At 53.4% G+C, this 20,880-nt stretch overlaps 7 protein-coding genes across 7 annotated transcripts; 3 read left to right on the top strand and 4 right to left on the bottom strand.

Moving 5' to 3' along the window:
- Positions 1-126: 126 nt before the first annotated feature.
- On the top strand, positions 127-1,273 carry PG994_009452 (sorbitol dehydrogenase; the record flags this gene model as incomplete). Its single annotated transcript, XM_066860861.1, has 2 exons — positions 127-147; positions 218-1,273. The coding sequence occupies 2 exons, from the start codon at positions 127-129 to the stop codon at positions 1,271-1,273; spliced, it is 1,077 nt and encodes a 358-aa protein (XP_066714450.1).
- A 415-nt stretch (positions 1,274-1,688) lies between these two features.
- Positions 1,689-4,297, bottom strand: PG994_009451 (Beta-mannosidase B; the record flags this gene model as incomplete). The annotated part of the gene is made up of 2 exons (XM_066860860.1): positions 1,689-3,722; positions 3,779-4,297. The coding sequence occupies 2 exons, from the start codon at positions 4,295-4,297 to the stop codon at positions 1,689-1,691; spliced, it is 2,553 nt and encodes an 850-aa protein (XP_066714449.1).
- Positions 4,298-7,073: 2,776 nt separating this feature from the next.
- PG994_009450 (Polyketide synthase) lies at positions 7,074-11,191 on the bottom strand (the record flags this gene model as incomplete). The annotated part of the gene is made up of 4 exons (XM_066860859.1): positions 7,074-7,502; positions 7,550-8,529; positions 8,587-9,290; positions 9,357-11,191. 4 exons carry the CDS (start codon positions 11,189-11,191, stop codon positions 7,074-7,076), a joined length of 3,948 nt encoding a protein of 1,315 aa, XP_066714448.1.
- An 850-nt stretch (positions 11,192-12,041) lies between these two features.
- Positions 12,042-13,768, bottom strand: PG994_009449 (cytochrome P450; the record flags this gene model as incomplete). The annotated part of the gene is made up of 3 exons (XM_066860858.1): positions 12,042-12,693; positions 12,760-13,091; positions 13,136-13,768. 3 exons carry the CDS (start codon positions 13,766-13,768, stop codon positions 12,042-12,044), a joined length of 1,617 nt encoding a protein of 538 aa, XP_066714447.1.
- A 610-nt stretch (positions 13,769-14,378) lies between these two features.
- On the top strand, positions 14,379-15,765 carry PG994_009448 (uncharacterized protein; the record flags this gene model as incomplete). The annotated part of the gene is made up of 4 exons (XM_066860857.1): positions 14,379-14,580; positions 14,654-14,730; positions 14,798-15,174; positions 15,438-15,765. 4 exons carry the CDS (start codon positions 14,379-14,381, stop codon positions 15,763-15,765), a joined length of 984 nt encoding a protein of 327 aa, XP_066714446.1.
- Positions 15,766-15,962: 197 nt separating this feature from the next.
- PG994_009447 (cytochrome P450) lies at positions 15,963-17,851 on the top strand (the record flags this gene model as incomplete). The annotated part of the gene is made up of 5 exons (XM_066860856.1): positions 15,963-16,022; positions 16,094-16,879; positions 16,989-17,306; positions 17,387-17,565; positions 17,680-17,851. 5 exons carry the CDS (start codon positions 15,963-15,965, stop codon positions 17,849-17,851), a joined length of 1,515 nt encoding a protein of 504 aa, XP_066714445.1.
- Positions 17,852-18,585: 734 nt separating this feature from the next.
- Positions 18,586-19,619, bottom strand: PG994_009446 (RNase H domain-containing protein; the record flags this gene model as incomplete). The annotated part of the gene is made up of 2 exons (XM_066860855.1): positions 18,586-19,138; positions 19,210-19,619. 2 exons carry the CDS (start codon positions 19,617-19,619, stop codon positions 18,586-18,588), a joined length of 963 nt encoding a protein of 320 aa, XP_066714444.1.
- Between the last annotated feature and the right edge of the window lie 1,261 nt (positions 19,620-20,880).

Below are 20,880 nucleotides of genomic sequence, written 5' to 3'. Positions count from 1 at the left end.
CTGCTTGCGTGAACTCTAATCTCTCTCCGCCGTGATTACCCCTCCAACTCGACCCCCGAGCAGAACCCGAACTTCATCCTTGCTGAAACAACACTCCAACCTCGTGTAGAATAACACCATAGCACCATGGATCCCAAATCTGCAAGCGTAAGCTGCGAGCTGCTAAAACTCTTCTTCGGTTGATCGTCACGACTAAACCATTCTTCGAATACCACAGAACCTGTCCTTCGTCCTCAACAAGCCCCATGACGTAACCTTCGCCGAACGGCCGGTCCCCGAGTCCAAGGACCCGCACGAAGTCCTCGTTGCCATCAACTACACCGGCATCTGCGGCTCCGACGTGCACTACTGGGAGCACGGCGCCATCGGCCACTTCGTCGTGAAGGAGCCCATGGTGCTGGGCCACGAGTCGGCCGGCACCGTCGTCTCGGTCGGCAGCGCCGTCACCAGCCTCAAGGCCGGCGACCGCGTCGCCCTCGAGCCCGGCTACCCGTGCCGCCGCTGCGGCCCCTGCCTTGCCGGCAAGTACAACCTGTGCCCCGACATGCGCTTCGCCGCGACGCCGCCCTACCACGGCACCCTGACGGGCTTCTGGACCGCGCCCTCCGACTTCTGCTACAAGCTGCCCGACAACGTCTCGACGCAGGAGGGCGCCATGATCGAGCCGCTCGCCGTCGCCGTGCACATCGCGCGGCAGGCCGCCATCAGCCCGGGCCAGTCCGTCGTGGTCATGGGCGCGGGGCCCGTGGGCCTGCTGTGCGCGGCCGTGGCCAAGGCGTTCGGCGCGACGAAGGTGTGCAGCGTCGACATTGTCGAGTCCAAGCTCGAGTTCGCCAAGAACTTCGCCAGCACGCACACATACGTGTCACAGCGTATTGCGGCCGAGGACAACGCCCGCAACATCAAGGAGCTGATCGGGTGCCCCGCCGGCGCCGACGTGGTCATTGACGCCTCGGGCGCCGAGCCCTCAATCCAGGCCTCGCTGCACACCGTGCGCATGGGCGGCACCTACTTGCAGGGCGGCATGGGCAAGGCCGACATCACCTTCCCCATCATGGCCATGTGCCTCAAGGAGGTGACGTGCAAGGGCAGCTTCCGCTACGGCGCCGGCGACTACAGACTCGCCGTCGACCTGGTGGCCGCCGGCCGCGTAGATGTCAAGAAGCTCATCAGCGAGACCGTGCCGTTCCAGAAAGCCGAGGACGCCTTTAAGAAGGTCAAGGAGGGTCAAGTGATTAAGATCGTGATCGCTGGTCCCAATGAGAAGGTATAAAGTTAGGAACTAAAGTTGATTGGTTCATGTCAGAACGAATAGCAAAATGATATAACGAAGATAATTAATAATCCAAAAATCATGAGAACCTTGAGGGCAATCTGGAATGCGACAGGTGATGACGAGCGGAGAACGTGTACAGCAAATGACCTCACTCGATACGCTGATAGGGTACATACACTCCGTCGGGTGAACTCCTCAAAATATGTGCTGAGGGGTGCATGACTGCTTGTGTGGTGGTAGGGGATCTGGCTACATGGTTATGGATCCAGTTTGACATAAGGAGCGTCTACAAACTACGTCTGCTGGTGTGGAATGGGTTGTGATGTATCAACACTCCGCCTTCCTTCACATCAATTCCGTCGCAAGTACATTTCTCGTGACCCCGAAGCCCTTGAAGCCCTCCGGGCCTCTCTTAGATCATGCCCAAATACCGTGTCGTGATAACCGTAGACTCATTCGCACCCTTGACCCCGATCGTGAAGGTCTCACCTGGGACAATATCGACGAGGTTGTCTTCGAATTTGACATGGTCATCCTCGCACTCTAGCGCGACGCCTTTGACGGGTACTTCGGCACTAACAGCTACACTTTGGCCGTCGTCGCTGAGCTCAGCCACGAGCTGTTTGGGCTTCTGCAAATGCAGATACTTGAGCGGCTCGGGCCAGTTCACGTAGCGCGCACGCTGCTTGCCATCTCCGTCTATGAGGTAGCTTGCAACAACGGTGCGCGCCTGGTCCGCCTTCGTAGATGCGGGGACCTCGAGAGCGGCAATCTCGGTACTTCTGTTCGGCGGCAGAAGCTTGCCCTTAGCAACCGTCTCGCAGGACCTCTGCTTGCCCGTTTCGACGTCCCAGGCTTTGACGACGCAGTCGAAAGTCATGCCTTCAAGCATAAGGTTAGATCCCCAGATCTCGATCTGCATTTTCACGTCGACATCAACACGTGTATACTTATCCTTCGGGTAGCGGTGCTCACGTCGCGTCATGCCGACACTCAGCGGCGCCATCTCGCGTTTGACGGTATAGTAAGCGTGCTTCGGTCGGAGGTAATAATCACAGATAGCCCAGCTGGTCACGGGCCAGCAGTCGTTGATCTGCCAGACGAGCGCCCCCGCGCAGTATTCGCGCCCGGGGCCTTTCCATTGGCGTTTCCAGAGCCGATATGCTGACGCAAGACATTCGGCCTGCATCAACTGCGTACAGTAAACGAACTGCTCGAGTGGATCGGGCGCATAGCGCATGTTCTCGACAAGGTACAGCGCTATGCGACGTTCATGACCGTCGGCCTTGTTGTGAAAATCGATGGTGGAGGATTGCGGATATCTGTCCGGGTCGTCCTTGCCCAGCGGCAGGAAGGAGTCAATTGTCTTTACCGAGGGGAAGGCCTCCATGCCAAACTCGGAGACGAAGCGCCCGACAAGCTTGTCAAAGTTCTGGTATTTTTCCTGTGTGCCATGCCAAACATTCCACTGATGAATATCGCCAATGGTAGGATCGTGGGTATCGACCCCTCCCCAGGGGCTTCCAGGATGATAGTAGGTAGCCGGTATCATTTTCTCACATACGTCAGGGAGAACCTTCTCGTAGATGTATCGAGCTGGAAAGTCCGTCTTGAGCCAACTTTCGGCATCATGATTTTCCTTTTCCCATGTGAGATTGACGCTCTCAGCGTACTGATAGTCCTCGTTGTTCCCGGCCCAAATGACAATTGAAGGATGATGCCTGAGCATTCTCACGTTCTCCTCTGCTTCACGCTCAACTGACTTGAGCAGCTCCGGCCATACTGGGTAGTTCCCGCAGCCGAACATAAAGTCCTGCCATACCAGGACCCCCAGCTCATCACATGCATCGTAGAATGCTTGCTCTTCGTAGATGCCGCCGCCCCAAACTCGAATCATGAGCTGATTGCCGTCAGCTACTAGCTTGACCCAGTCGTGATATCTTTCTTTGCTGATACGAGGGATAAAGTTGTCGGCTGGAATCCAGTCACTGCCACCGCAGAAGATGGGGATGTTATTGATCTCGAAAAAGAACGACGTACCGGGCTGGTCCTTGAGTGGCCGTTGGACAAGTTGAGCTCTCCTGAGGCCGATCCTCTTCTCAATAGAGTCGACATTGTGTCCGTCATGGATCAAGGTAGCCTTCACAGTGTACAACGGTTGCTTCCCGTAACGGGCAGGATACCATAGCTCTGGGTCGTTTATGAGGAATGTGGCATCCGTGCCTTCAACCTCTTGAGCAGCCACCGCGCGGCCATTGAGTTCGACGTCGAACCGGATTCTACCGGCCTTGCCCTCAATTGATGTGTGTGCCGTGACTGTGGCAACCTTGAGCGACTGTTCCACATCAACGTCTAGCCAAAAGTCCCAGAGTCTTGATGAGTAGACCTCAAGATGCACAGGTCGCCAAGGTCCGCATGTCAACAAAGCCGGTCCCCAGTCCCATCCCTTTGTTTGTCAATTAAGCCCAATATTGACACACTCGAAGGGGGGGATCAGCTTACCCAGTGGTACTGAGACTTCCGTACGGCCAGCCTGGAATTATCGCCATTCCAGCATCCCCATTTATGATCAGGGTACTTCTCCACGAGCTTCCAACCTCTCAAGTATGCACTGTCAAACGTGATGACGAGCTCATTGTCACCTTCCTTGACCAGAACATCTGTGACATCCACGCGCTCGGGGATAAACATGTTCTCTGATGCCAGAACAGTCTTTCCATTCAGGACCACGGTTGCGAAAGTGTCGAGACCGTCAAAGGCCAGAACTGCCTTTTTGGAGGACGTAGACGAGACCCCATCTGGAGTCGTGAAGGTCGTCTTGTAGGCCCAAACGGACTCGCCGATCCACTGGACATCCAGCTCATTTTTCCCAATGTATGGGTCGGGAATGAGTTTATGGTGGAGAAGGTCGAGATGTACGTGGGTAGGGAACTGGGAGACGGGCAAGTACTTGCTGTTCTCATTGTCGACTTGCTTGAACTCCCAGTTCTTGTCAATGGGGATAACAACACGGGGCTCCATTCTGGCTGATGGGTTGAGGTTGGTGTGATACCCGGGGCGGGTTGGATTGCGGGGTAGGTGTATGGCCTAGTAGTAGTCGGACTTCAGAGCTGCTGCCCAGGGTCAGAGGGACAACATATATGCAACCAAAGGGTGCTGATGGACTGAGGACTGAAGAGACTTGAACCTGTCTTGGGTTCACCTTAAATACCTGGATGGTTAACAAGCAAATCTCACGATGTTCGGTCGAAAGGTGTTAGTTGGCTTTGCAGGGGTGGCACGGGAGGACAGGCCCCGAAGTCAATGCTGTTACCACACGTTACGTTACTGCAATTGCCCTTTGGGAAAGGTGCATGCATTCTGCTTTCGGCAGGCGCATCCTCAAGTGACCAGTAAGTTCATCAGGTAAGTGATCTGAAGTGTCCAGACGCAGACACCTTGGATGTGTGTGTTACTGAACACGTGCACGATGTATTGCCAAACTCCTATCGACTCGTCCAGGACAGCAATGTCCACGGGGAAAGTCAAGAAGTATGACAGTTGGTGCGCACCCGACAGCAATACTGTTGATGCCGGAATTCTCGTTCCGAGTCGGATCGTGGTGGGGAACAGCTCCACCAAAACCAGATCTCACATGGAGCGAAGAACATCGAAACCCATGTGAACATCATATCGCAGATCTCAGCAACTTCATGATCGCATCTCGGGACTGCTACCAACGGATAATTAGCTGACGAACATCAGCGCATCGCGGTGTTCCATACTGGAGACGCTTGGGGCAAAAAGTGACAAACCAAAAACATACAACACCGAGGATTCCCAGGTCGTCACCGACCCTAGTACTAATTCGGCTCTCTAAGCTCTTGTCTGGGGGAGAGCGGATGCCGACCTTGTGCAACGAAGTGTTCCAGATAGGGAAGACCCAGCACCGTTGCGCACGGACCATACAGAAAGAGCTGAATTGAAGCGAAACGGTCTCAAACGGTGCTTAGCACCGTACCTCGGCCTTTACGGCTCATGAATCCCCCCACCATTTCTCTTTGTACCATCTCTTCGTTGCTGTTTCGAGTGGTCCAATCAGGCTCAATTCTGAACCAATCGCCCTGATAAACGCACACCTAACCTTTTTAATGGCTTGCTCCCACCAGATGGTCTGACTGCCAGTCGCAACACAGATGAACACTTTCGGCGTCCCAGAACTCACTAGTTTCAGAGCAGTCGCGGACTAGTCTACACTTAGTTGGTCATACTAAGGCGACCTCAAGGAGCTATATGTTGTAGCAACCGAAGGTTTTGCGAAGTCGACCTCAGTGACATGCGCTTGGTTTCTGGTCGAATGGATGTAGTGTAGTAGTGTAGAGTCCGGGGGCCTTCAGGGCAGAAAACGGAGGCCATTTAGATTTAGTCGGGGCGTAACGGCACACTAATCCCTTTAACGCAGGCGTAGTCACCACACCCACTCTCCACTCCCTTGCAGTATCACGAAGGGCGGGGGCTCCAAGATCTATCCCTGCCTAGGCCCGCATATGGATCGGTCGCCAAGTGCTGGGAAGAACCGACGAAAGTAGGCAACACTGAATAATAATATCACATGCGGCTCCTCGTTCACAGCCTTGCTCTATTTGATACCCCTACATCCGGAGTCTTGGGTGCCATTCTACAGGCCTGCATCGTCCGTTTCGTCTCTCCTCGTTTCTGCTGACCTCTCGGAAGAATTATTATCGGATTACTGATTACTCAAAAGAGGCGGGGTGCGCTGGATCCATTCCGATGCTCCTGTGCCACTACGGCGCGGTCTTCTCATTGGCGTGAATGGGCAAACAGGCTCCGAGCCAAGAATATTGATTGATGCCTTGCATCCGTACGCCCTAGAGGCAATGCTGATGTCTTGTGTCAGAACCGAAGCCTGTAATGGTGGTGGACAGATAGTAGTTGCCCGCCGGCTGGTGGTGAGGCATGGCTGCCTTTCTCGCTGAAACGAGTCCATCGGGACTGAGATTACCCTCGCTGTCGCTGCTATTCCCCTTTAATGCGAGGCATTGAGGCTATAATTGTTGGAAACCGCACGCGCTCTGTAGTAGGTCCTTGGATAGAACGGTTTCGCTATTGGTCTCTGTATTGATCTTATCGCTAATGTCTCTACTAAGACGTATATGGGTCAATCTGTATACTAATATACATAGGGACTGTCACGCTACGGACACCCCCATCGGTCGGCCTGCACCATATCCGACCCCTTACTTTAGCGCTAAGTATCAGCGCCTGGCCAGGTGCTAATGCCTAGCACAACTGTTGTCACGGCGCTGGAACACTGAGAAGGTTTGCGCACACGCTGGTATGCGTGGAATAGAGATTGGTCGCACGGAATGGGCGAAAAGCTCAACAGATAAGCTTTTCCTTTGATGGCCATAAACATCGTCCTGATCTCGGATCCTGTATTACAGCTCCTTGAGCTAAGTCCTTGTCTTATTCGTTACCGCAACTAGACAGACTGTAGTAATAGAACCTGTTGTTACTGTGCCTATCCTGTCCGCCTGCACCGCCCGTGACACTACCCCTATTCTAACCCTAACCGCGTAGGAGGTAGATGCAGTTTTGGTAATGAATACTGGCTCTCCACTTATATCTATTTACAGTGGGGAGGACCTGTTTGAAAAGGGTATAGTGGTCTATTAAATAACCCCCCCCCCCCGAAACACGGCCTTTATCTAATTGAGCAAAAGTGCCTTAACGAACAAACAGACAAACGACCATGTACGAAAGTTCTATTCTCTACTGCTTCATCTGCTCTGAAGCTCTAGTCACTTCTTGCCCTTAGTAATTTCGGATAGCTAGCCTGTTCCGGCGCATCCATGCGCTCAATCAAGAGCGCCACACCTGGGTGCATGCCCGCCGCCATTGCTCTCCTTGTCCACTCCCCCATGGAGAGGACGTCGTAGCACTGCCCGCCAGCCTCCACGTCGATTTCGTGAAGGCGATCGACCGCCAGGACGGCGTCGCCTGCCGAGTGCACATACTGGGGCTGCCGCTGCTCTTCCCGCTGCTCGCCGGTCTGCAGCAGGTTGGCCATGATATCGCGGCAGCAAGTCTCAAGCCGCACAAGATCGAGCGCGCCCCGGTTGTGCGCCGTTCGTGGCGCGGCCCTTAGCACGCGGATGTAACGCAGCAGCGTGTTGACCCAGTCGAGGGCGGCGTGAGGGTGGCGCGTCGCGTCGGCGTCGGCGCCCTCGCGCAGGATCGTCGAGGGCGGTAGATGTACAGGGGAAGGCCGACGCGCGCGTGCAACTGCTCCAACAGGCGCTCATTAACCCACTTCGTGCACCCGTAGCCGAAGGTCCCACTGGTGGGCGGCGTCGCCCCCGCCGCCGCGGCAGCGAGCGAGATCTCGGGGAACTCGGCCTGGTCCTGGTAGATGGCCACGCCGGCCGAGGAGACGTAGTGAAAAGGGATACGCCGGGGCAGGCATAATTCGACCAGCGTTCTCGTCGAGCCCACGTTGGAAGCCCGCATGTCGGAATAGGGCTTGGTGTGCGAGGTGTCCGCGCCGATATGGATGACGGCGTCTGCAGTGGTGAAAATGGAGCGACATTCGTCCTCCGACAGCCCGAGGAGGGGGTTTTCAAGTTTCCCTTCGTGGTACTCCACGCGACTATCCATGAGCATTTCCTTATTATGCAAACGCCTTGATACTCCACGTACGGCGAGACAATGGATCTTGGCAGCGACCGTGTACCGAAGGATGTGCTTGAGTAGGCAACGACCTAGAAGACCAGTCACACCGGTAAGGACGATTACCTTGGGGGTAGTTGATGGTGGGTTAGAAAAGGCATCGTAAGAGACCGAGGTCCATGTGGCTTGAGGGGCTGCCTCGGAGGCCCAATTGATGGGCGGCGATGAAGCGGGACTGTCACACTCGGAAGTTGTACGGGCTTCCGAGCTTTCTTCAAGCGACTTCAAACTATCATTATCTTGCGTCGTAGTGCTCGTGTCCATGTTGGTGTCCGAAGCCGAATCGATCTGGGACGGGTTGCTGGTTATAATAGCCTCGACGGCAAACTCAACGAGGCTCGCCATCGTGTTGTTTCCCATGACCTTCAAGGTCGGTATGTTGACCTGGAAGTTCTTGAGGAACCATGACCGGATGTCTACGGACACGAGCGAGTCCAATCCGATCTCGTTGCTACGTGAAGCCATGAGATCGTCATTCGACATGACCATCTGCAGCATAACGCGCAATTGCATAGCAAAGGCCTCTGGTCTGAAGCATTAGCTATTGTACACTGATATAATGGTTGGCTGGTGTTTCTTACTTGTCACAGTATCGTAGAGGTCCTGCTTTGAAACGCAACTCTGGAGCGCGTGCTCAACGGAAGACGTCGTTTCAAAATGCTCTTTCTTTGCGGCATCTGGCTTTACATCCAAGATGAACCCAGCGAACTTTGGATTAGACAACCATGTCGGCCCAACCGGTATGTCAGATGGCACAAGTGAGAGGCCCATCGTTATTTCGGGTCCATGAGCTGAATCGAGCCTACTCGCGTCGATGGCCTCGCATATAGCCTGGTGCCAGTCGTCCTCGGAAAGCCGCATCATGTGTAATTTCTGGACTATAGCGTCCAGTGCGCGCCTCGACTCACGCTCTATGTAACCAGCACCAATGATGGCGCCGGCGTTGACGACAGACGCGCGGAGCCCGCGATGCCGCCGGGCTGCCGCCAGCCCGCACATGAACATGTTGGCGGCGGCATAGTTGGCCTGGCCCCAGCTGCCGATCACACAGTTTACGGAAGAGACCAGGACGAAGAAGTCAAGGGGTGTGGCGTGGAACAGCCGATCTAGATGAATGGACCCCCCAACCTTGGGCTGGGTGACGTCGGTAAGCTGTTCGAACTCCATGTTACGAATGGCGACATCGCGAAGAACCATGGCTCCACTAATCACACCGGCAATAGGGCGTAGAGCCTCGCGTAGTTTGTTATAGACTACTTTCAGATCGTTCTCGATGGTGATATCGCTAGATCAGAGACATTAGCACCGCTCCTTGACAACAATTAGCAGCTTAATATTGGGATCCACATACCAGGGCATAACCGCCACAGTCACACCTCTCTTCTTGTGAGACTCAACCCACTCAACAGCAACGTCTGGCTTTCTGCTGGTCAAGGCAATGTTTCGGGCACCCTTCGAAATCATCCAATCACAGAGCGAGACCCCCAGGGCTCCCGTCATCCCAACAATCCAGTATGTACTATTTGTTCCATTGAACATGTCCTGCTTGTCAAGTCTACTGGCTTGGACGGGGAGAACCTCATCCCTGAAGTCCAGTATGGCCAGTGGTAATTTGAGCGTTGATCCGCGGACTAGGCTTGCAAGATTGACCAACGGGAAGTCTGATATTTGAATGCTTTCTGTTGAGTTGACGTCTTGGAAGCCTCTAGTGGCTTCATCCAAGAGGCCCCCGACAAGTGAGGCCAATGAAGGTCGACCTTGGGTACCGGTGGATGAGAAAAGGGTCTGAGCCGTGTCGATTCGGCAGGATCGCGGTAGAAACGACGCGATAGCGGCCTGGAGAGTATCCTTCCCTGTTAAGGAGCCGAAATTGATATACGCTGCTGGTTCGGCCGGAATGAGCTCGCCTAATTCCTGGCTCGTGACAAACTCCGGGAGGTCGACGCATATAATCCTTGAGTTATCCTCCTTGGGCTTTGAATCAGTAAAGAAGATGATCTCAATGTGTCTTTTGGCAGCTTCCGCCATGAAAGCAAGGCGTATACTCTCCGCGGCGTTGTGGATAACGACGGTTTGGCCGGAGCAAACAGGGTCCAGCACGTCTCCAGCTACCAGGCGAGCAGCGACTGCTCCAAGAACACACTGCTCGGAGCCCGGAGCTATACTGAAGGACATAGCCGACTCTCTGGGCACGGTGACGAGAGAGCAGAGTGATGAGATCAAAGTCAGAAACGAAGCGCCATCCGATGTTCGTGTCCCTAATACGAGAAACCTATGGCCGACGGGTGTCCGGATAGCAAACATGGTAGCGAGAACGATGCGTAGTTCTATTAAGCTCTCCGCATCGTTAAGCAGTTTTAAACCAGGGGACTTCGAGGCCGACATGTAGTTAATGACATAGTCGTCCGGGCCTTCCAAAAGAATGAAAGGTAAATCGCCAACATTTTCGTCGCGGACGATAGCTCGTTCGGCAGAATTGTACCGATCGTTTAACTCGGATATCGGTAATAGTCTTGGAATGCGTTGACGTCCAGTCTTGTCCATTACGAGTTCCGGTTCAACCGACCAAAGGATGTTACTGTCGAGATACTCCGCGGCACAGAAGCGTAAGAAAGCCGCAGCCAAATCCCGAGGGTCGACCAACTCCAGGCTCGAAAGGTCGACCATTTGTAGCTGTAGGTCAGGCGACTCGTTGACAGCAACGCGTCCGAATCCTACCGTCATGTTGCAGTAGGGCTCGCTCTCGAGGCGCCCGCTCGTCACCCAGAAGATTTTCTTTCCCGACTCGAACAGGTTTCTCAGCCCCAGGAATGTATTGGGTACGATGTCTTGAAAAACGGGCTTATCAAGCTCGGTGAGACTCAGAACCGTAGTGTCGAGGTCAACGACATTATCATAATCAACATCTACCAACGTCCTGAACACGTGGCACCCTGTCGCGTATCTGGGGCCAATCTTGGACTGGAACCAGTCCACCAGATGCAGACTTCGGTCCGTCGACCCGCCGACGATGACAAGTTTCTTGATAGGAGGGGGGTTCCACTCAGGGGAGGATTTTAGGGGATCACGAAGAAACAGGACCTGATCGTCGACTGCCTGCGTAACAAAGTGGTACGCCTTAAAGAGGTGGATCCACTCCGCCGGGACGCTGATATCAGGCGCAGCGAAGAACGCGAACGAGGACATGGTGGTCTGACGACAGCGTCGGAACTGCTGCCGTATGGGAGACCGTCAGAGGCAGGGAGGACGCCGACGTTGGCCGTCTTAAAGACTGCACTATGGCCGTCTGGACTTTGGGTGTAGCCATGGTATTTTCCATTTCGCTCCTGAGGAAAGGCTCGGTAGTACCACGACTGAACTAATTCATAAAAAAACGGCGGATAGGTCACTAGGTGATTAACTGTGGCCTCTATAGACTCTGGCTACATACCGGCTTTATCTGCTGGTGGTCCGCGGTTCTCATTTCGGAACTCCACATTGAGCTTCCCCATCAGCCATCCATGCCTCTTTCACTGCTACGTTGGTGCATATGTATTTTCTTACATACATACATACATACATACGTTCTTTGGTTATGACCCCTACTCTTCACGCCAACGTCATCAAGTCGTGCGAGCCGAACCGCTCTGGCTGACGCGCAGATCTTTAATTGGATCACGGCCCTCAAGGCAGTACGGCACCCTCTCCAGCAATAGCAGCCAGGCTATTGGGCAATGATCTACCAAACACACCACTTCGAACATGTCCTGCCAGCACAACCTACATATCAATCCTTCCGAGTCACTCACTCATCATTTAAATCTTGGTGAAACGACGTTGCATCAATCAACAAGTTACACAAGCCAAAATGCTCGTCTAGCGAAGCTCCATATATTAATGCAATATATGCGATATTCCATCCAAAACTCTCATTCTTGCAGCCTACGTCGTAATGTACCAAGGAAGTACCACACTTGGGCATACCTCTACCCAAATGAGTACCATGTCCAGACTGTCCTGTCGTCGCCGGACTAATGAATCCGCTTCCATCTGATCTTCAAGTCCCGATCTGGGGGCATGGCCCCCCCCCACAGTAGCGCAAATCGCTCTCGGCCGCCCGCGGGGAGGTCGACCCGTCCGCCTTGGTCCACGCCACGACCTCGAGGTCGAAGCGCGAGACGATGGTGGCGATGGTGGTGAAGATTTCGTACTTGGCGAGCTGGCGGCCGGGACAGACATTGGCGCCGCCGCCGAAGGGGAACCACGCCGTCGGGTGCCCGGCCATGGCGAATTTCCGCACGCGCCCTGCTGCCTCGGGCTCGTCGACGTAGCGAATGTGCCGCTCCGCCCAGAACTCCGACGCCGGGTGGCCCGCCGCACCCCAGGCGGCCTCGTCGTAGTGCGCCACCATCATGGGCATCTGCAGCAGGGAGCCCGGGGCGACGGTGGTGGCGCCGTTGTCCAGGACGACGGGCTGCTTGACGTCGCGCATGATGTTGAAATTGATGCGCAGCCGGAGCGTCTCGGTACAGATGGACTGCAGCAGCGGCAGCGCCACCAGCTTCTGGTTGTCGAGGATGGGCTTCCCTGTGGCCGGGTCCGTTTCAGTCGCTGTCGCGACCTCTTCTCTCACTGCTCGTAAGAGACTGGGGTCTCTGATGATTTCCATCAGCATCCATGTTGTGGTCGGGATGCTGTTAGATTTGAGCCTGCACGATTTGCATCCATTAGTTAGTGGTTATCAATGGAACAGGGACTGTTGGGAAGCTTCTTACGCAAAGGCCAGGGCACCCAGTGTGGCAGCAATGACTTCATCCCTCCAATCTGTTTCCTTCATCCAGCGATATAGTTCACGGACAGCCCGGCCGCCGAAGCGAGGCTCCCAGTCGGCTTCCGCAGCTTTCCAATCAAAGCCAGCCGACACGTCTCCCAGCCAACGTTCAATGGCGCTGACGTAGGCATCATGGGCCTTGGCGGGTTTTGCATTGAGCCACTTTGGCAGGCCCATGACGAGCTGGAATACCTGCTCGTCAAACGCCCATAGACGGTCGACGAAGTCGGGGCTCAGCTCCACGAGGCGAGGACCAAACAAGGTATTGACTAACGTCTGAGTCACCTCATTACGGCATATCTTCTGCACGCTCACGGTACTCCATTCCCCCACGGGTAGAGGTCGAGCAGCCGATCCAGGTTTTGATTGTATAGCTCAATCAATGGTCTCATGTACTGTGGCCTGCCAAGGTATTCGGCGTAGATGTGCTCATAATTATACCACAGGCGTTGGCGAGACGGCACGTCCTCGGTCCCCGAGATTGGGGTTTTGGTAACACCGGAGCGGTCAGCCTCCCAGCGACGGACCTCGCTCGCGTTCATTTTGTACAGGGTCGGCAGAGCGTAGCGTGTCATCTGCTCCTGGTTGGTGATGTCGTGCACCAGATCTCTGCTGAAGACGGTGCGGATGTTCTGCTGGCCCGCCACAAGGTACACGGCCTTGGGACCAAGGGAAAAGCGAAGGACACCAGCCCGGCTGCGCTGCAGCGCTGCTTGGACCCGCGTCATGAACTTGTAGTTGTTGAACATGAATTGCAGTGTGTTATACAAGCCCGGGATAGGATCGCGAAGCGTCTGTTGAGCTGCTGTCCCCTCAGAGACTGAACCCCCGAATTGGGTAAGGAGCAAGGCTACTCCACCACAGGTGGCCAGAAAGATGAACAAAGATGAAGTGTTAAGCCCGATGGACTCAGGCAACGCCCTTATTGTAGAAGACGTAATTGTGTCAGACATGGTGACGATATTTGCTAATTGATTTGCACGCGTTCGCTACAAAAATTCGGACGGCTTTAGTAAATTGGCCAGCTTGTTCGAATCGAATGGACGATGGGAAATTGATTGCGAGGACAATTGAGGGGGCAAAGAAATAATCAGGCTGGTCTCTATTTTGCGTAACCATCACTCCGCCGTATAAATCCTCCTAAGGGAGTACACAGCCAAAACTCCGAAGTGCTGGGTCTCGCTTACAGGCTGGGGCAAAAGAGAAAATACGTCCAGGCAATGTACCTCGTAATTACATCCATCCACCAAATATACATGTACATAGTATGTACGTAGTCTGCATGCAGGCTGTTTAATACCTATACATGCAGTGTAATGTGTTGAACGTTGGTTCTCTTGCCGCAGTCAGCCACCCGCGTCCAATCAGACGTAGGTTGTTTTTACCTCCACCTAGCAAAGATCACCCCTGGCCTGGCCGTAAGGGTTGAGTATTAATTCATATTTACGAGTATCCTCCCCAGCGCAAGAGCATAGTCCTGGCTTAATACAAACTCCGAATACTGTCCCTCTCATCCAGGCAATCCACGGTAGCTCCCTTGCTTCACTCAGCGCAGTCAGCCTCATGTCAGAACTCAACGTCTTCGTCGACCCCCTCCAGGGTGCCGTCTTTCTCATCTGCATTCTGACCATCCCCATATGCACTCTCGCCACAACGCTCCGCTTCTTTAACACCAAGCGCAGCGGGCGAAAAGTCAACTTAGAAGATTGGTTTGCCCTGGTGGCCCTGCTGTCCTTTTGGGTACACGCGGCTCTATCCCTATGGAGTATGTCAATATCGCCGCTTCAGTATCCTCCAAGTGCCAGGTGTCTTAGCTAATACCCTTGACCTTTAACCAGCGGTTCTCATCTTGGGCGGTAAGGACCGCTTTAAGCCTGGGGCTCTCAGTCCAAGTGAACTCGTCACTATGTCAAAGGTGTGTTTCCCTTCCCTAACGCCGAGTACTAACTATGGCCATCTGTCGTTGACATATCATCAATTAGGTCGGCTACGTCATGCAACTCAACTTTCCAGTCAATCCCACGTTCGCCAAGTTGAGTCTGCTGGCCCTCTATCACCGTATCTTCAGCGTCAGCCGTGTCTTCGCATACTGGGTCTACGCCTTGGGTGTACTCCAGATCGCCTGGTTCCTGGCCATCTTCCTCATAAGGTGCATGTTCTGCATACCGGTCTCCAACCTGTGGACGCCTGCCTATCCGCAGGGCTGTATTGACCCTTCCATATTGCTCGCAGCGGGCGAGTCCGTCAACGCCGCCATTGCCTTTGTGATGCTTGGATTGGCCATCTGGATGGTACGGAGCTTGATTATGTCAAATAGTACCAAGTGGAAGCTGAGGATCTTGTTTCTACTAGGCGGACTGTATGTGTCACCAATTCCTTTGCGTTGGTATCATTGAACGGGTGTTAACTGTCTAACATGACAGGACTGGCGTTATCGATATTGTCAGCATAATCGTAGCCTACGGAACGATCAGTAGGTCAACCCCTTCATCGCACCAGCTATGTCAGTGCTGACCAAAACTCGCCAGCTCTCAACTTGACATATCTTTGTCTGGTGACGGTGCAGATGCTGACCAACTCCATTTGCTGTTGTGCACCCGTGTACCGCACTATCCTTCCCAGGGTCCCCTTCCTGGAGAAGCTCGCTTCCAAGCTATCGCTTCTCTACAGCAACAGCACCCGTTCGGGGAGTGCAGCACATTCAGACGGTGCCCCGGGCCCGACAATTGTGACGATAGGCGGGACTGTCCGCAAACGCGGTGGTGGGCATGAAGGCCATGAATGGCTTCCGCTCAGTGCCAAGGCCAACCGATCCGGGTCTCTAAATCTATTCGGGGCAGATGTAGAAAGTGGTATCGACGTGGAGGCGGATGCTCGTCCACCACGCACAAACTCACCTGGTGAGCAATCTGGGGAGATACACGTACAGCGGACCTTTGCAGTGGTGTGATCCCGCCCGAGCTTTCACACATCGTAGTTACATATAGCCCCCAATTGACTCGATATCCCAGCAGTGACTTGCATGGAAGGTGGATAAACACTTTTACTAAATAAGAAAGGCAAAGCCGAGTCAACCAGTATCTGAGCCTGCGAAGGAACCGTCCTCATTGACCATCTGGCATTAAAATCTTCTTATTGTTAATCGAAATGACTGGCGAGTCTGGACCATACGACTGGACAGGAGTCTGGGCGAAGCTTGCACTGACTGTATGACCCCTTACAAGATCCTGCAAATAATTCCAAAATGATTTAGTGAGATTGAGATTGACAAGTACTAGGTTCTATGTTACTATGCAGTGATTCTTCCGGCATACTATCTCTGGTTTCATCCGTTGGCTAGATATCCCGGCCCTAGAACATGGGCTATCTCTCAGTTGCCCTGGATGGTTATGTTTTGCTCCGGGCAGTCCCACTCCCACCTTCTGGAGCTGCACAATCAATATGGGAGGATAGTGCGCGTTGGCCCCGATGAGCTTTCGTACATCGTCCCGGAGGCGTGGAACGCCATCAACGGCAGGCAACGGGACGTGGTTGAAAACCCCAAAGCGCCGTGGTTCTGCCCCCCTGACGACGGCCACATAGCGGGGGCGTCCAATGCCGACCACGCCCGCATGCGGTACGTCTTGGCCGACGCCTTCTCGACGCGCGCTATAGCACAGCAGCAGAGTCTTATTAGTGGCTACGTCGACCTGCTGATCCGCCGGCTGCATGAAAAAGCCCAGGACGGCGGCGCGGCGATAGACGTTGGAAGCTGGTTCAATTACTGCGCCTTTGACATCATTGGCGACCTGGCTTTCGGCGAGCCTTTCGGGTGCCTACAAGGATCCGCCATGCACCCCTGGATAGCCATGATATTTGGCAGTCTGCGTACAGGGGCAGTGGGCGCCGCTCTTAGGCGCTTTCCTGTGCTGCCTTCGATTCTACCGCTTCTTGTTCCCAAAAGGCTCCGCCAGCTGGGAGACGATCTGAAACGGTTTTCCGCCGAGAGGGTGGCCAAGCGCATATCGACGGGGAGCCAAAGGCCCGACTTCATAGAAGCTATGATTTCCGGCAAAGGACAGATGGTAGGTTTCCTTATCCATCGACCTTGGACTCACCGCGCGTGAGTTGTTGATCTTTCGAAGAAGTCATTTCAAGCTAACTAAACCCTTCCTTCGCTTCTCCTCGTGCTAGACACTCAGCCGGAACGAGATCGTGAACAACGCGTTAGTCCTGACCGTGGCGGGCTCCGAGACCACGGCCACGGCGCTAACGGGGGCGGTGTACCTGCTGGCCACAAACCCTCAGGCCATGGGCAAGCTCGAAGCTGAAATCTGCGCCGCCTTCGTCAATGAAGAGGCCATCGCAGACCTCAACAGCGTTGCCAGACTTCCATACCTGGGCGCCGTCACCCAGGAGACGCTGCGGCTGTACCCGCCCGGTCCTAACGCACAACCGCGTATCACTCCTCCCCAGGGCAATACAATACTTGGGGACTTCATTCCGGGGAAAGTGAGTTTTGCCCAAACCAACAGCTGCGCGCCCTTTCTACACCCCTCCACTTCCCACTGCTCCCTAGTATCTAACTAGAGGCTCTCTTGAAGACGATCATAGGAATACCCCAACGCGCCATGTACCTCAGCGAGCACAACTTCCGCCGGGCCAAACACTTCATCCCAGAGCGATGGTTGGGCGATCAGGAGTTCGCAGGAGATCGACGCGACTGTCTCAACGCATTCTCTGTCGGCCCGCGAAACTGTATTGGCATGAAGTGAGTTCTCCACCATCTTTCAATGTTGTCCGGCAATCTCCTCACTTTCCTATCGGCTGGACCTCTGCATAAGAATCACTTGCACACAACTTGTTAACAAATTATGTGTTTCAGTTTGGCCTACGCTGAGTTCCGTCAGATCTTGGCTCGATTGCTATGGAACTTCCACGTGACACTGGACGAGCAGAGCTTAGGTTGGTTAGAGACGCAGAGATCGTATCTTCATTGGGATAGAGCACCACTTTACGTGCACTTGCGCCCCAGGCAGAAGTTTTACGAATGTTGAAATCTACCAGTCTAGGTAGACCTACAGCCTATCAGGGCCTGGGGAAATTTGCTAGGGACGGGCGGCCCCGTCTTCCCATTGCTAGCTTATACAGAGGTAGCTGGCCAGTCCGCAGAAGCTACTCCACGACCCGACAAAAATAAAACATACAACACCGAGGATTCCCAGGTCGTCACCGACCCTAGTACTAATTCGGCTCTCTAAGCTCTTACCTAGGGGGAGGGCGGACGCCGACCTTATGTAACAAAGTATCCTAAAAAGGGAAGACCCAGCACCCGCCGTACGGACCATAAAAAAAAGCCGAATTGAAGCGAAACGGACCAAAACGGTGCTTGGTACCGTATCGTGCCATTTACGATTTATAGATTCTCCCACCGTTTCTCTTTGTACCTTCGCTTCGTTGGCGGTACTATTTCGAATGGCCCAATTACTCTTAACTTCAAACCAGACGCCCTGATAAACGTATATCTAACCTTTTTGATTGCTCGCTCCCACCAGATGGACTGACTACCGGTTGTAATACAGATAGGCTACCCGCCGATGCGTCCTCGCATAAGCCCGATAAATCCAGTTCATAGTCGGATGGCGTACGCGCTGTAGTAGATAGCTATATTCTTGAATATATAGCTGCTGTCGGGTTGGGGCAGTTGCTCTAGCATGCGACAATATCAATGCCAATGTCTAGCGGCACAAGTGTGGAGGCAGATATCATGACTACTACGCCTTAGTTATAATTACACGGCCATTCCGATCATCTCGGTCCACTTGTCTACATCATGACCCTCGGCTGCCTTCTTTGCTGCCGCATCGGCGACGCCGTTCCACTCTCTGGGTATTCTCCAGAGCTGAATGTCCATGCCCTCTTCTTTCCATCTCTCTACCTCGCCTAGGAGCATTTCCCACAGGTCCGAGTTCTTCACGGGCGCGCGGGCCCTGGTCCTCCATCCATTCTGGACCCAATTCTTCGCCCAGACAGTAGAGCCCTCGACCACGTATTCGGAGTCGGTGGCGATGACCACCGTATGGAAGTTCTCGCCTACCCAGTGGCGGAAACGCAGAGCGGCGATTACGGCGCGAAGCTCGGCGCGGTTGCTGCTCTGGATAGCGTCGTCGCCGAATGGGCCTTTGGCTTCCAGACGGCCTTGTGCAACGCCATCTGGGTCGTCAGTGCCAGTTCCTGCGTGGTGCACGAATGCCCAGCCGGCTTTGGGGTTGGCTAGGCCATTATTGAGACATGCGCCATCGGTGAGGAGTAGTAGCATGCCCGGGTCGTTGCGATGAGTGTATCTAACTTATCGTGTTAGTCCATCTCACACATAGTTGGTCAATGAATCCTCCCAAGCTAGGGGGTAACTGACCGAGTGGCTCGCATCCAAGCACGCCTGCCCGCGAATAGTTCTGCTGGGGTGATTGTCGGAGACGGGGGACAGAACTTGGTCGGGAATGCGCGGCCGGTGCCTCTCCTCTTCTCCGTGCCGCTAAAGGGGGGTGGACTCCGATCAGCAAGGACCCGGTTAGTAGACGGGTATTGCGTGCGCATACCCCCAAGAGGAAGTGAGGCGGGACTGTGTGCCTCGTGCTCGTCCTTGTCCTCGTCCACGTCTTCATCCATGAAACTGTAGTCACTGCAGCACTTCCCACAAACAACCAAGCCGTGTGGACCGCAGACGACTCGGCCATCGGGAAGTTCACACGGACCCTCGTCATCATCGCTGCTATCCGGGCCCAGAGGGTACAGACCCTGGGCCAAATACCATCCAAGAGGCATGGTGGGTTTGATCGCAATGCTGCCGGGCAAATGGCGGTAGTGATGCCAAGAAGGCGTGTGTGGCTGCAGTCGGTGCTATCAGCTGGGGAGGCGGGGATCTTATTGATCTCGGATAACTGCTGCTGATGTGGTGGGGTCAACAATTGGGCGTCGAGGGCGGGCTGGCCAAGTCTTCCAAAGAACTTAACTGATGGCCTGGCTTCTGATGTGGGCACTCGCTCCGCTGTGTGGGGATCAATTTGATTCGCTAGCGCTAGCGTCAAATGAGTGCGATATGGGCCGTAGGTGTTTTTAACCTTGCATGTGCTTGTTGCTTCGGTCTGTGTTGGAACAGCCGGAACTAAGGCTGTCCATGTTACTCCAAAAGGGGTGCCACGTGACCACGTGCACTAACCCCCTTCTGTCGCATGAAGAGGGGAATGCGATTCCCCTCGCAGCTAGCATAGAAGATAGACATGACCAACAGAATAAACCAATACAGCACCGTCTGAACCCCAACCCACGTACGTACGTACAGTCCATTCAACAGTCTGATTGTTTTCTACGGCACTGGATTATTTGACACAAACACCGACATGATGATGATGATGATGAGGGTCAATTTATCGTCCGACCGAAGGCCTAGGCCTTATCCAGACGTCGGTTCTATGCTAGCTTTAAGTTGCTCCTCGTTGCTTTTATTGCACAAATACGCCTGTTAAAAATCCAAAATAGCGGCAGCGTCTCGCTTACCGAGGATCTTCATTATAGCATCCCTCTGTACGCTAGTGCGCCAGTGAAGCTGGTGAACACCTTGCTTAAGATTGTACAGCTCGATTGTTCATTGTTCAAGGCCCCACATCAAGCTCCAGCAACGAAGCCTTCTTTCTTCCCTTTTCCTTCTTCGTTGATAATTCCATAGAATCATCTAGATTAAAACCTTGTCTCATCTATTAAATCGATTACGTGACTAGTATATAGATATTATTTAACGTGGGATTAGTTATATTAATTAATTTATTTAATTATGCTTAATATAGTATAAATCCCTACTTAAAGAGCTAGCTTAAAATATCTTTATTTAAAACCTTTAATATATTCGCACCTTTTTATTTAATAAAAGGCGCCCTTTAAATAATTAAAAAAGAGTAAAAGCTTTAAAATAAGTATATAAATATATATATATTTTAAAGAAATTAATATATTATTATTTATAATAATTTATCCTTAATTTATATAATTAAAGTTATTTTTTAAATAATATTATAATTATTAATTAAAA

Source organism: Apiospora phragmitis, assembly GCF_038363925.1.
Source record: "Apiospora phragmitis strain CBS 135458 chromosome Unknown utg000008l:1.0-3514335.0:1.0-3519231.0, whole genome shotgun sequence".
NCBI lineage: Eukaryota > Fungi > Ascomycota > Sordariomycetes > Amphisphaeriales > Apiosporaceae > Apiospora > Apiospora phragmitis.
This window is presented reverse-complemented; position numbering and strand designations above follow the sequence as displayed.